The 14,096-nt window shown below is 35.1% G+C and overlaps 2 protein-coding genes across 4 annotated transcripts; one reads left to right on the top strand and one right to left on the bottom strand.

The window, feature by feature from the left end:
• The first annotated feature begins 7,109 nt into the window (after positions 1–7,109).
• nat9 (N-acetyltransferase 9) lies at positions 7,110–9,268 on the top strand. Of its 2 annotated transcripts, none has more exons than XM_079852113.1 (7): positions 7,110–7,165; positions 7,376–7,462; positions 7,550–7,659; positions 7,788–7,928; positions 8,005–8,064; positions 8,168–8,262; positions 8,484–9,268. In XM_079852113.1, coding segments are annotated over exons 1-7 (654 nt in total). In that variant the 5' UTR covers positions 7,110–7,163; the 3' UTR covers positions 8,643–9,268. The 2 variants fall into 2 exon arrangements, with proteins under 2 accessions (XP_079708239.1, XP_079708238.1); XM_079852112.1 differs by having other exon boundaries at positions 7,135–7,299.
• A 134-nt stretch (positions 9,269–9,402) lies between these two features.
• On the bottom strand, positions 9,403–13,263 carry lrrc59 (leucine rich repeat containing 59). 2 transcript variants are annotated; one of them, XM_079852109.1, is made up of 8 exons: positions 13,044–13,263; positions 12,752–12,869; positions 12,533–12,592; positions 12,266–12,424; positions 12,043–12,147; positions 11,811–11,883; positions 10,960–11,151; positions 9,403–10,002 (listed from the first exon to the last, which is right to left on the bottom strand). In XM_079852109.1, exons 1-8 carry the CDS (start codon positions 13,223–13,225, stop codon positions 9,746–9,748), a joined length of 1,146 nt encoding a protein of 381 aa, XP_079708235.1. In that variant the 5' UTR covers positions 13,226–13,263; the 3' UTR covers positions 9,403–9,745. The 2 variants fall into 2 exon arrangements, with proteins under 2 accessions (XP_079708235.1, XP_079708236.1); XM_079852110.1 differs by having other exon boundaries at positions 9,408–10,002; positions 12,752–12,941; positions 13,044–13,199.
• Between the last annotated feature and the right edge of the window lie 833 nt (positions 13,264–14,096).

Here is a 14,096-nt window from a genome sequence, read left to right as displayed (position 1 = left end):
CATTAAAAAAAATTGCTTAATGATTCATTCATGAAATCATGAAACTGATTCAGTTATCAAGTTCAATTTACTGGTTCTTAATCATAAACATATTTCTTTAAAAGAACAATTCATTCACAAATTCTTTTTCAAAATATGTTCACATGCATCCATGCCTAATTCTAAATCTTTGCTGTGTTTCACTAGTTAATGGGGACTATGTTTGGTGATTATATTCAGCTTTATGACATTATTCTTTGCTATTTTGAAGCCTTTAAAAGTATATGCGTTGGCACCTGTCAGCCTTGCATCATAAACAATTATACTCTTTCCCCGAACAATAAATTTGATTTAACCAGTGTTTCCCTATAATCCACTGAGCATAATTGTTGTATATAAATAATTCAACAGCATTAACTGTGACAAAAACTGAACTTTGGGGAGTTTAATCCCTGAAAAATGCAGAGTCACTGTTCTGTAACCACCCATCTAATAAGCTTTTTTCTCATTGGTCTTTTGTTGTCTAGCCTCCGGGCTACAATGTCTCCTCCTGCAATTTTATCTTCTATTATGCAGAGAATTCTGCATCTCGGGGTCATAATCATAATTATCTTTTACATATCTCATTAAATGGACCTCATTTCCCCAGAACTAAGCCTCAGTTATAGATTAGTCCTCTATTGACAATCCCTTATGATGAGCCATGCATGAATAATTCACAATTAACAATCAAACATTCAGTTCACAAAAAGTTTTTTTCTTTAGTGCGTCAATATCGTATGCTTTTGGCTTTGTGAGTGAAATGGCATATCATATCAAGAAAGAAACCAAAAAATTATGTTTTCATCATTATCGCATAAAAATATGTTTCTATCCATTTAACTAAAATTTCTGTCGTTCTGCTTGAGTTTTTGGAGTAGAACTTTCAGTTCAGTTTTCTTCATCATTAATTAAATTGAAAGTGGTGCTACAAGTTGATTTCACAATCAAAGTAAATATGCCAGTGAATATGGATCCCAAGGACAGAGCTGGGTTATGTTGAAGTTAAAAACAAATTAATTCATAAAACAAATAATAATGTTATTAATTCAAATAACAAGTATTTCCACTGCACAGGTATGATGTGCGATTAACTACAGCTACAGCAAGAATATATGAATGAACAGTTGTGATCAGATTGTCCGCTCCGCCTGCCCTTGTGTAACAGAGACAGCTTTTTCACATGCACTGCAATATTGTACACAGCGTGGGGCCATTTTCACAAGTGTGTTTTTCTCCATGATGTGTGAGTCTTTATTACCTCTAATTAGCAGTGTTTGTGGAGTGTGTCCTCCAAAAGACACGTCAGACAACCCAAAGACAAACTACGCCTGCCGTCATACTGAAAGAGGCTATGGCCCACCATTGATATGATGATCCTGGGTGAACAGTGTGATCACTAAGACCCCTCTCCCTCACCACCATCTGTCCTTTCTCTCAGAGGTCACCCAATCACAGTCACTGTAAGTGGTTGGCATTGGAGACCAGTGTATAACGCAATCAGTGGCTAATCCATATGGTTATAGACTTAAAGCTGAAGTGACTAATTTCCATGCCAATAGTTCACTAAAGAAACTGCAAAAATCATAATTCAAACAGGTTTCCTTAACATTCCCCTCATCTGCCATTGGTTGAACAAACAAATTGCCCCGCCCCCAAACTCACGCCACTGGTTAAGCCAATGTTCCAAACAAACTGAGCCACAATGTTTACACTTTTCAGGGAAATCAACCTACATATGGTTTACTTATATTTACCATGTAAATAAAAAATGATAATTTTATTAAGAAAACATGCATTAAATTGATCTAAAGTGACATTAAAATAAAAAGATTTCTATCTGAAATAAATGCTGCTCTTTTGAACTTTCAAAAGCATCCTGAAAAAAATGTATCATGATTTCCAAACAAATATTAAGCATTACAACTGTTTGCAGCATTGATGATAATATTAGAAATAATAGAAATGTTTCTTGAGCAGCAAATCAGAATGATTTCTGAAGGATCATGTGACACTGAAGACTGGAGTAATGATGCTGAAAATTCAGCATTGCCGTCACAGAAATAAATTACATTTTAAAATATATTAAATAGAAAATATATCGTACATTATAATAATATTTCACAATTTTGATCAAATAAATGCAGCCTTGTAATAAGAGACTTCTTCAAAACATAAAAAAAAAAAAAATGTCCTGACCCCAAACTGTTGAATGCTAGTGTATATAGAGAAACATAGTGAATATTTGGAGATGAAAAGAGTACAACTATTTTTATCAACTATATTCGCCTTTGCAAAAAAAACAAAAAAAGCTCAGAATTGTACATAACTTTTCGTGAATGGACAGTGGTTATCATGTTTGCGCATGATGAATATGTATCCAGCATATGTGGTCATTGAGATCACTGTGTGATCTGGAAATGCTCTATGGGATCAGTGAGTGGCCAAGTTGTGTCCACGACGTGTGTGTGCGTGTGTGTCTCGCAACAGGCTGTGAGAGTGTCACCGTCCCCTCAGTAATTCAGGCCTTCCAGCTGAGATCATCTCTAATAAACCATCTGCCACGTCATCCTGCTGCATTCCCACTACGCCATCACAATGCCTCAATACCTCAAAAAAGTCTCCTAAATGCAGGACACTCGGCCATGCTAAAACATGTATCTTAGAGATTACATAAATGACAATATGAAAAATATCAGAGCATAAACTTGTGAAGGTGGATCAGCGTGACATCATATCCTGCTGATGATATTCGAGGTCATACGTAGGTTCAAAGCCATGTGACCACATTCCAAACTTTTTGTACTGTACTTCTTTAATCTGTAATTCTTCTAAACCTGAACCACTCCCTGTCACCGGATGTTAGCGGGTTCATGTGTAATTAAGATTATTAACATATTGTAAAGTGTTCTTAATTTATCTCCAAATGTATTATCTATTTCCGATGAACATCCCTTCCCCAGAAATGTAATTAAATTCATAATAGTTACTGCATATTAAGATCTTAACACTGTTAATAAAATCTGACAGAAGTTTAAGACTTAACGGATTTGTTAATGACACCCAAAAAACATAAACCTTTGATGTTCTGAAATTATAGCACTTTTTGTTTGTTATTTTATTTTTGATGGCAAACAGTTGAATGTGGAACAAATATGTTTTTTGGAACATTCAAAGCCTAAAAAACGTATAACACATATGACAACTCTAATGCGTTGAGCTTAATTTTATGTATAGGGAAAAAACCAAACTCATGCCATCGGAGTTATGGAAATTATTGCGACAAACATCAGATATGCAATAATAAAACACAAGTGTAATTATGCTCAGTTGTTCTCTGAGAAGGTTTGCAATAGTTTTAGGCTATTAAACTTTAATGGATTCATTTGCATTTGTATCAACAGTGCGGGAAAAAAAATAATTAAATATTTCACAAAGTTTCATTTGGCTTTTAAATGAATGTTGTGGTGTAACATCAAATTTTCCAGCTTAAATTAAACATAATAAGGGAACATATCAGGAGAGAAATCAATATAGCATTATATTTCACTTGTAAATCATGCCTGGATAGTTATAGTGCATGAAGCTCCAGCACACATTCTGGATTGTGACTGTCACAGTATTTCCCACATATAAGTGGGTTGCTTTTGTATACGTGATAGATGTCTCTGAACAGTTTCTAGTCCTTGCAATGGTTTTGCTTCCACCTTTGGACAGGATTTAGACATATAAATTTCAAAGCAGCCAACGGAACAGTGGTGCACGTCTGAAAATCAACCATGCTGTAGCAGGACGTGTTTAATATATGCATCAGAATTGCAGAAAAAAATCCAGAAATTACAACAGCAGCTTTTCATAAACATAATAACTTCCAAAACCACATTTCACACCAATTTACCTAACATTTATTCCTTTATATGGTTTCAGGGCAAAGAATGAGTAGTTCATTTTTTTTTTTTTTTTTTTGCATGATGCAAAATAGAAACAACAAGAAATGAGAAAATTACAATTCACATCAGAGTCTGAGTATGTTAACATTTGCATTCATCTCCTGATGAAATAAACTGAGGGGATATTTCAAGTCAAGATTTTGCATATGGCAGTGTCCCAGCAACTTATGAAGGATAGATGCGGCTTATGAAGGGCTTACGAAGGATGCGATAAATAGTAATTGTCGTATTATTCAGTGTAGTTCTTATTTTCTTATATGGGTAAGAAATGTGTCTTGAAGTTCTCTGAGGCTAGATGTCAGACTTTTTAATTCATATTTCTCAGGGTAGCTTTATTTCTGAAATTCAATTTCCGGACAGGGGTGTTCCTTAGAGTCTTGAATACCAGAAAAAGTTATTGAACATTTTACCAATGAAAAAACACAACACACATTCAAGTATATCACTATGAGAACAGTGTGGGGTAAGTTGTCACAACAGAAGGTGTCATTTAGACAACCTTTGTCAGTTAAAATGAAATAGAAAGCCAATTAAGAGAGAATGTAAAAAGCAATGTGTCACATCAAATTGTTTAAACAAAATGTTTTATAAAAATCTACACTGTTTAAAATCTTGCAATCAGTAAGATTGTTTTTTTTTTTAGGAAATTAATATTTTTATTAAGCAAAGAGTGACAGTAAAGACATTCCCATTCCTAATGTTAAATGATGTAATTTATAATGTTTCTTGAGCACCAAAATCAGAATATTAAAATGATTTCTGAAGGACCGTGTGATACTGAAGACTGGAGATTATAGGAGATTACATTTTAAAATATATTAAATTAGAAAGCAGTTATTTTATTTCACAATATTAGTGTTTTTATTTGATCAAATAAATGCAGTGGTAAGAACATAAGGTTTCTTTCAAAAACATAAAAAAAATCTTTATTCCAAACTTTTAAACTAATGCCGGAATGTATGCGATTGTGTTCCTTATAGCAGAAATATAATATTGCAATTTTAATAGTCCCTAATTTAAGAGGGGGTTGAATGAGGTGTTTGAAACCAATATACATTGCTAGATTAAGTCATTTTTTTTACTAAGATCTGGCCCTTTCATGTGTGGCAACAAGCCCTGTACTCCTAATACCTGTTTCTATGTCACAATGGAAATCTCCTCTAAGCATGTTTCACCCAATTTAGTTGACATAACACGCACTTAGCAGGTAATGATAGAGTCTGTGAAAACTGACATGTTTCATTTGAATAAAACCATCTTTTGCCTGCTGTTAGACACAAGATTGCCTATATCACAGATACTCCATGCATTACTGCTTATAAAGCCGTCACAATAAATGACACACCGTCAGCAGATTTCTGAAATTACAAGAGAAGACATTCATCAATCATGACACTCCATTCAAATAATTCTGTTGATTTCTCCTGTGTATTTCCTGCAGCGAAACAACAGGGCATATCAGGGAAGGATCATTAAGTTGGGAAATATTAATTAGGCCGCCAAGAACAATCACCTCACGCTAGTTTTTTTGAGGAAAAAAGTGTGTCAATAAAATCAATCTTTCCCTTAGCTCCCCCTACTAAACCCGACTGTCTACCTGTCAACTTGCTCTGTGTTTATTTGTGTCTACAGGCACATCAACAGGATGGAGAGCGACGAGAGAGAGACGGATTGTCTTGTCCTCTTGAGCGTCTATCTCACAGGCGGCTCCCGCAGGACCCCACATACTTATGGCCTCTTCACTGTCACTTAATTCATTACCGCAGAGGAAGGCAGACTGAGGGGACTCTATTAGACTAATTTAAGAGAAGAGGAAAGGTAGACGCTTTCCTAGTGGGTGAGCTGAATGAATCCCTTTCATTAGCACTGAGTGATGGCTCTTCACCGTCACGCCTTGGATGACTGGCATGAGGGCGATGACAGAAACACAGTGGCGAATGAGCCATTTGTCCATAAAAAGTGTCACTTCAGACAGGGGTGAAGGGAAATACATATGAGCTGGTCACTTTAAGAACAGAGCTGCCCTGCTCACTCAGATACATGACAAACTGCCCTTTCAAAATGAAGTTAGCCTCCAACGCTGCTCGCCCTGTGCCTCATATGAGTACCATAAAAAGATCCCAACAGAAATATGATATATAAGCCTAGAAGAATAAAAAAATTTGTGAGCGAGGACGAGGGTAAATATATGTCAAGTCTGATTAGATGTAACCTGAACACCAGGAGAGTGTGACACCTATCACTATTCCACTATACAGTGATCTTTTTTTGAGCTGCCATAAAAGTACCACATACATTATACTCCTTTAAAGGCATACAGTAGCTTTGTACATTCAAATCTGCTGCATTTATAATACACGCAAGAACCAATGAGGTCTATAATATGGCAAAAACTTCTAATATGGATAACAATTAATCAGAAATGCTGTTTGCACCACAACATAGAAGAAGAAATTGCACACAAACATCTGCTACATCAACAGTGACTGAAAATGCGAGGTCTAAAAACAGCCGTATAACTTTTAAAAATAGCACACTATTTGGAAAATAGCACACTTTTTCCTCGTTAAGTTCTCTTTCACATGGTAAAATGGCAGCAAAATAATAATCAATGGAGATATGTCTTTGACAATCTTTTAACATTCTGATATCGCCCTATTTCTGTGATTTTCTCAAGATGAGATATTGTAAAATAAGACAAACCAACGAAAAGCACAAAAGAGCACAAAATATTTTCCAGCAACTGTTTTCCCTCCAAAATGATGTCACTTCCTGGATAATGATGTCATTAAGAATTGCATTTACAAAGATGAAAAACTTGGAGGGGAGGAGATTTTTTTTTAAACAAAAAATAATTATATGAAATATAGTTATTTAATGACACATTACAAAATCTGAATTAATTCTGCCTTCACGTACTATCAGAAATTTCCTACTTCCCACTTCTGAAGTCGTGATTACGAGCTTGTTCGAATGGGCGTTCATGTGCAATTTTTTAACTAGGAAACTAGTATTTATGATAATTCCGATAGCAAGTAAACTTAAGCGAAAAGCTGTACTCGTGCGCCCTCTCGTGTTTTAGAATAAAAACGTGGACTTTAAACAGATTTTTTTTTTTTTTTTTTTTTTTTTTTTTTTTTTACAGTCTGTGGTTTCAACTCATGCTGATGACGTAGTTCATATGCGCCGCTGTTTATGTGAGTTGAATCATTGAAACTCGTAATGTTGTGATACGATCTTTTTAGTGTATTATGGCTCGTTGAATGTGTACGTAAATTAAACTGATGGATATTATTTGAGCGACCATTCTGTATTCGAGTTTGAATCCGAGGTATGACGATAACAAAAAATGCTAAACTGCTATATAGAATACTAAGTTATGTGCCTTAAAACACTTTATGTTACAGGCTGCTTATAATGAGGATAAATGAAGATACATTACTGGAGGGGGGAAAGGTTGTATTGGTACCTTACAATGCAGATCATGTTCCCAGGTATTTATTAGTGGATCCAGTATGTGATCTCGTGTCTGGTGGTTGTAGTGTCAGTTCATTCTCACCTAATCTTCCCCGTATTTTCAGGTATCATCAGTGGATGTGCTCTCCTGAACTGCAGAAGCTGACTGCATCAGAGCCTCTGACACTGGAGCAGGAGTATGACATGCAAAGAGACTGGAGAGAAGATGATGACAGTGAGCTTCCACCTTACACATGCACATTTTTCCTGTTAGTGTCCTGTTGACATTCAAGCAGATTGTCAGAATTACCCCTTATATGTTTCTATTTTCATTCAAATGCAATTTTTTTTGTTTTCTCACAGAGTGCACCTTCATCATTTTGGATAAGCAGAAATGGGCAGATCCGAGTATACCGGAGCAAGAGTGCATGGTGGGAGATGTCAACATTTTCCTCACTGACCCCAGCGATCCTTCCCTGGCTGAACTGGAGATTATGATTGCAGGTTATAAAGGTTGCAGTGCTTTTAATACATTCAGATTGACTGTGATCTTTTAAGTAACATTATGTCATTTTTTTAGTGCCCTGCTACAGAGGAAAGGGACTTGGGAAAGAAGTAACACGTATGATGATGTGCTATGGTAGGATGAAGCTGATACAAATCTATTATTATTATTATTAGTAGTAGTAGTAACTGCTTTATATATGTAGTTTTTTTTTTTTTTTGGTGATTTGCCTCAACAGGTATCCATAAACTTGGAATTCGAAAGTTTGAAGTCAAGATTGGTTTGGATAACAAAATAAGCATCGCCATGTTCAAGAAATTCCACTTCCGAGAGGTGAGAATGAATGGACTAAATTTAGGAATTATTCAACTCCCTCTACATGTAGGATTATGTGACATCTGAAAATTAAGCTTTGCCATCACAGGAATAAATTACATTTTGAATTATGTATTTGAAAAAAATAAATAAAATATATATATAGTTAATTTGAACTGTTTAGGATTTTTGTACCTTAACTAATTCTCTAATATTGCATTTATTTTTTGTCTCTGCAGCTCTCCGTCAGTGAAGTCTTTCAGGAGGTCACTCTTGGGGTCACTGTGAACGAGGCTTTACAGAAGCATGTGTTTGGAAACATGGACTTCATGCTGCAGAGGGAGTATGGGAAGGCCCGGGACAGTAGACAGGCAACATTCACACCATTATCTCTGTGAATATACAACCTTGAAATAGAAATATGGTTAAAGATTTGTAGAAGGCTCTATGTAAAGAAAAAAAGCCCTACGGTGCATCTCAATATGAAATATTAATCATTCATTGTGTCAGAGAAAGCTGAAGTACCTTTAGTAGGTGACATCTTTTAATGTTTATCGCATTCTTATACTGTATGTGTGGCAAGATATTTCTGAATTTTTTTAAATTCAGAATTAAATGTGATGACTCAAGTCAACACAACCAGACATTCAATACTGTATCATTGTAATTGTTATTATTGTATTGTGATTTTAACTTCTTAAGGCATGGAAATCAAAAAAGCATACTGTAAACTCAAATCTAAACCTTTTAATCAGCATATTATTTGCATACCGCATGTTGTTTTAAAAATAATTGATGTCTAAAAAAATAGATATAAATTATATTTGTTATATTTTTGTTGCTTATAATATTATTGTAGGTCTTTGTGAGTATATACAAGATACTTATGAAACAGTTTGTATCTTATGTCAGTTATTTGTGTAGTAGTCAATTTATGACATTTATCATCCCTGCAACAAAAGTAGTCTTGAAAGCAAATTTGTGGTCCATTAATGCATATAATAAATAATGATACTGGTTTTATGACCTCAGTGATATGTTTCTTTAAAAAGCTGATTCCAAAATGATTCTAATGTCCTGATAAAACACTTACCTAAATATAGAGAGCTGGGTTCGATTTAGCTTTTACTACCTGTGGCACAGGGACAGCAAACGTGTGAGCTAATCAAAATCGTTCAAATCTTTTATTATAAGATGTTGTGAAACAATATTACATAAGACTCCAAAGGTTGCACATATTATTATTCATCAACGGTTTCTTGAAGTCATTAACTTAATTTTTCTTTGCTGTTTTGGCAGTTAAAGACATACAAGCAGGATTTCCATTCACAGACTGGTCCATAGTTATCACATGGATTATTACAGTTTTTAAAAAGATGCAGTAATGGGGAAAAAAAAAATATTCCATAGGAATTTCTGCAGACAGGTCTGTGACTTGGTCCCATTGTGTTGCCTGAAAGGCTCAGATCCGCAGCAAGATGGATCATTATCAGAGACAGTCTTATGTTCTGAAGTCAGACATCTTCTGAATGACCTGCTGCACGACCTCCAGACCCTGTGCCCACCTCACGGTCTCCTCAAAGTGAATGTTGAGTGGAACACAGAACGCCTCCTTCCTCAGTTCAGTCAACTGACAAACGGCTAATACGCTTGATACTCCCACAATTAGCAGGAGGAGGAGTTTTATGAGCAGAGAGAAGAACAGGGAGCAGATGGAGCGCTTGGCTTTGGGCACAGACTCTGACGCTGTCTTTTTACCTGAAGTGTAGAGCGTACAATCAAAGCATCAAACAAACATTATATTAACATTACTGTACAAACACTGCCGTTCAAATGTTTGGGGTTAGTATGATATTTTTGAAAGAAATTAGTAGTATTGTTCAAAAGTGACAGTATTGTTACAAGAAATCTATTTAAAATCAAGATTTTAATGTTTGTATGTCAATGTGGCGTTTTTTAATATGCTTTAAGACAAACCATGTGCAAATTCATAAGTCAACACCATTTCTGAGTATTTTCTCATTAAAATTGCAGTGGAAAAAAAACAAGAGTTTGAAATCATATATTAATTACAGTTACGCGTCCAACGTAGTAGAGCGATACATAAAACACTGATAAATCAACTTGTAGATGAGCCTGTATGAGTGAGTGGAGGCGGGGCTCATTTGCATATTCATGGATCTGCATATACTAAATGATGCAAGGGTGTAGTTATATTGAAGTTATTTTAAGACATGAATATTATTTCTCACAGGATTTTTTTTTAAATATGTTGTTTTGGTGATCAAAGATTAGTTTTAAGGGATATAATTATTGACTGGCAGGGGGACTTTAAAATAAATCCTGACAAATGTATCATGGTTTCCACAAAAACTGTAAAACTACACAAAAACAAATAATAATAATAATAATTAGCAATGTTTCCTGAGCACCAAATCATCATACTAAAATTATTTCTGAAGGATCATGTGACACTGAAGTAATGATGCTGAAAATTCAGCTTTGCCATCACATGAATAAATTACATATATTTCACAATATTACTGTATTTTTTAGCAGCCTTGGTGAGCATAAGAGAATTGTTTCAAAAATCTTACTGACCCCAAACTTTTGAACAGTAGAGTATATTAAAATGCTTCAGCATTTTATGAACATCAAGTAGTGAGTATATGGTGTAAAGTGACGGAGTCTCATGCCATGGAAGATAAATTGTACCTTGATTTTGAGCAGCTCTCTTTTTCTTCTCTTCCCTCTTCTTTTTCTGTTGTTCTTGTGCAGCAAGAGCAGCCATCTGAGCTTGATACTCCTTTCTCTTCCTCTCTTTCTCTTCTGCCTTTTTCTTTTTCTGTGCTTCTCTTTCCCTGGCCTCCTTTTCCCTCTGCTTAGCTTCTTTTTTCATTTCTTGTTCTGTAAGGAAATAAAACTAATTATAAACTTAATACATCATTTTCATCATTAATAATAAAAAAAAAAGTATACAAATAAAATGTTTTAAAAACAAAGAACAGTTATTAAGTAAAATATGGAATAAATATTTAGATAGATAGTAAATTATGTCTACGAAAGGGAGAGAAAATTCAAAACTAAATTCGCCATGAAATGGAAGTTGTGATAGTCTTTTCTTCCCTATTGTGATGTATCTCCAAGTGAAACGGCTTCTCAAACAAGAAAAAAAATTAGTGCGGGACTTGATTTTGTCCATTGGGAATTGATTGGATGTTTGTGGTTTGCTATTGCTGTGATCTCATGTGAGTGACAGGTTGTCCCGCCCTCGCACCAGTAAACACGTCATTAGAGAAAAGAAGAAAAGAGGTCGCTACTTGCTGCTATTTTGATTAAAGATTATGAGAGCACATGAAATTTAAAGAAAAGATATATCATTTATAATAAATGCTGTAATATTTCATTAAAAAAAAAGAATGGTCAATTTTGATTTCACGATTTCACGGTGACTTTAATGTGCTCAAATTAGAATGCTCATAATATCATTGGCAATGAGGGAAAATATTAAAACCGAGAAATAAAATAGACTACAAAATACATTTAAAGCTGTAGATGCTCCCTACCTCTCTCTTTTAACAATCGACGTTCTCGTTCCTTATCTGCTTCTTCCTGCAGTACCTTCATGTGCTGGAGAACCTGGACGTAGACAAAACCAAATCATTTGAGAATATAGAAGTAATGCGTAATAATTTGTGAATTTCTTCATTTGGAATTGTTGCAAAACTTTGCCTATGTGGTGAATAAGCTTGTTTTATACTGATCTCTAACATTTTTGCATCTGAGCACTTTACTCACCCTGGATGCACACTGTTTGCATTGCTTCTCATCCAAGCAATCGCCTGCAGCCTTGGCCAGTGTTGACTCCAGTGGGTTATCCTTCAGATCCAGCCATTTCAGACTCTACAACAGACAAATTCCCTCCATTACCAAATGATACTGATAAAGTACAACGTAAGACAGCAAATGGCCTGATCTAATATTACAGAGGACGTTTGAGGCCATGACATTCCGAATGCACCTTGAGTTGTGAGAAGCCGACGGGAAGCTGTTTCAGTTTATTGTTGTATAAATCCAAGTGCTGGAGATTCATGAGTTGTCCGATTTCTTCTGGTAAGCAGACGAGCTGGTTTTTGCTCAGGTCAATTTTGATAAGGTGAGTCAAACTACAGAATTCAGGCTGGTGAGGTAACAAAAACAGCACAAATCATTAAAGAAAGCACAACTTACAGAAAATTCAGCTGTTTTTTTTATTTTTTATTATTGTTTATTTAAAGTTGTTACTTACAGTCAGGGTCGTTAGATTATTACAGGACAGATCCAAAAACGTTGCCTTCGGAAAGGCAGCCTGCACAGAAAACAATTATTTTAGTTTTCAATGTTTTTCACACACTTTGCCCACGTATGCTGAATGAATACAATTAGCTAAAGAGGAGGATTAAACCTTTCTAAAAATAAAAAATAAATTTCAAGGTACACATGATTATTGGAAAGTTAAACTACTTACCAGCTCCTTGACTGGCACTTCTGTAAGGTTACTGAGACTCAAATCAAGCTCATTGCCATCAATTTTGTCTTTAATGTTTTCAACTTTGCCTTTAATCATGTTGATGTGCTGCTCCTCACTGGACAATGAATAAAAATATATGTATGATCAGCAATCACTAACGCATTCACGTGGAAGCAAGTTTTGACAGCTAGATGGTAAGGGCAAAATAAGAGAGTTGTCATTGTTAAAGTTGACGTAAAACAGCAGCTTTATGATATTATGTCTATTTGTAATGAATGAAAGTTATTACCTTGTTACAGACGGAAAGAAACGGTCCAGACCCACTGCAGTGGTGTAGTTGAATGCAGTGAGTTCACAAATATTTCGCACTTGCAATGGGTGAAAATCCACGTCATTGCTCGCGCGTGCCAGGAGGCGCAGCTGAGTGACTGCGTGTCTCGTCTCTGGATGAGCGCCCGCTGTGAGCGCCATCTAGCGTCTGGAGGTCATTGCAACTCGCGCTTGTTTGTAGGCCATTTAGGCCTGCTTGGATTTTTGGAGAACGGGGAAAGGGGCAACGCTAGCGTTCAAAACTTCGGAAAACAGGTAATGTTGTAATGTTTTTTAAATAAGTATCTTATGCTCTCTCACCACGGCTGCGCTCATTTGATCAAAAATACAGTAAAAACAGTAATATTGTGAAATATAATTACAATTTTCAATAACTGTTTTTGCTGCTTAATATTTTTATGGAAACCGTGGTAACTTGCGTATTTTATTTGATTGATAATTCTTTGATGAATTACAAGTTCAAAAGAACAGTATTTATTCGAGTAAAAATATTGTGTAACATAATAAATGTATTCGTCTCTTTTGTTAAATTAAATGCATCCTTGCTAAATATAAAAGGTTTTACTTTTTTACTAATTTTGTTTTACCCCAAACTTTGGAGTGGTAGTATTTTACATTTTTTTTCACAGAAATACATCTGTTTTCAACATTGATGATAATAAGAGTTGTTTCTTGAGCAGCAAATCGGCATATTAGAATGAAGACTGGAGTAATGATGCTGAAAATTCAGCTTTGCCATCACAGTAAAAAATTAGTAAGATTATTAAACAGAAAACAGTTTAGTATGTTCTCTTTCATATAAGAGACTTCTTTCAAAAACATTTAAAAAATCTTAATTATTCCAAACATTTGATGGTATTATATATGATTCTCAATTGTACGTTAAATTGTACCAGCTTATTTGCCACTCGGAAATGTGCTATTTATGAGAGCTTATTATGAATATTAAACAGGACATGCTAGGATTGCTTGCAAAGCTTTCTTGAGCGTCTTGCCACGTAATTAATGTTCA

This window comes from Squalius cephalus (genome assembly GCF_949319135.1).
Source record: "Squalius cephalus genome assembly, chromosome: 19".
Lineage (NCBI taxonomy): Eukaryota > Metazoa > Chordata > Actinopteri > Cypriniformes > Leuciscidae > Squalius > Squalius cephalus.
The sequence above is the reverse complement of the archived record's forward strand: the minus strand, read 5'-3'. Positions and strand labels throughout refer to the sequence as shown.

Bases quoted from the DNA above. Each gene is read 5' to 3' on its own strand.
- nat9 (XM_079852113.1), top strand. The intron at 7,660-7,787 runs GTGAGCTTCCAC...GTTTTCTCACAG, and splicing joins CTGGAGAGAAGATGATGACA to AGTGCACCTTCATCATTTTG. The intron at 8,263-8,483 runs GTGAGAATGAAT...TTGTCTCTGCAG, and splicing joins AGAAATTCCACTTCCGAGAG to CTCTCCGTCAGTGAAGTCTT.
- lrrc59 (XM_079852109.1), bottom strand. From the start codon at position 13,225: ATGGCGCTCACAGCGGGCGCTCATCCAGAGACGAGACACGCAGTCACT. The intron at 12,593-12,751 runs GTAAGTAGTTTA...TTTTCTGTGCAG, and splicing joins AAGTGCCAGTCAAGGAGCTG to GCTGCCTTTCCGAAGGCAAC. The intron at 10,003-10,959 runs GTACAATTTATC...TCTACACTTCAG, and splicing joins GAGAGCTGCTCAAAATCAAG to GTAAAAAGACAGCGTCAGAG.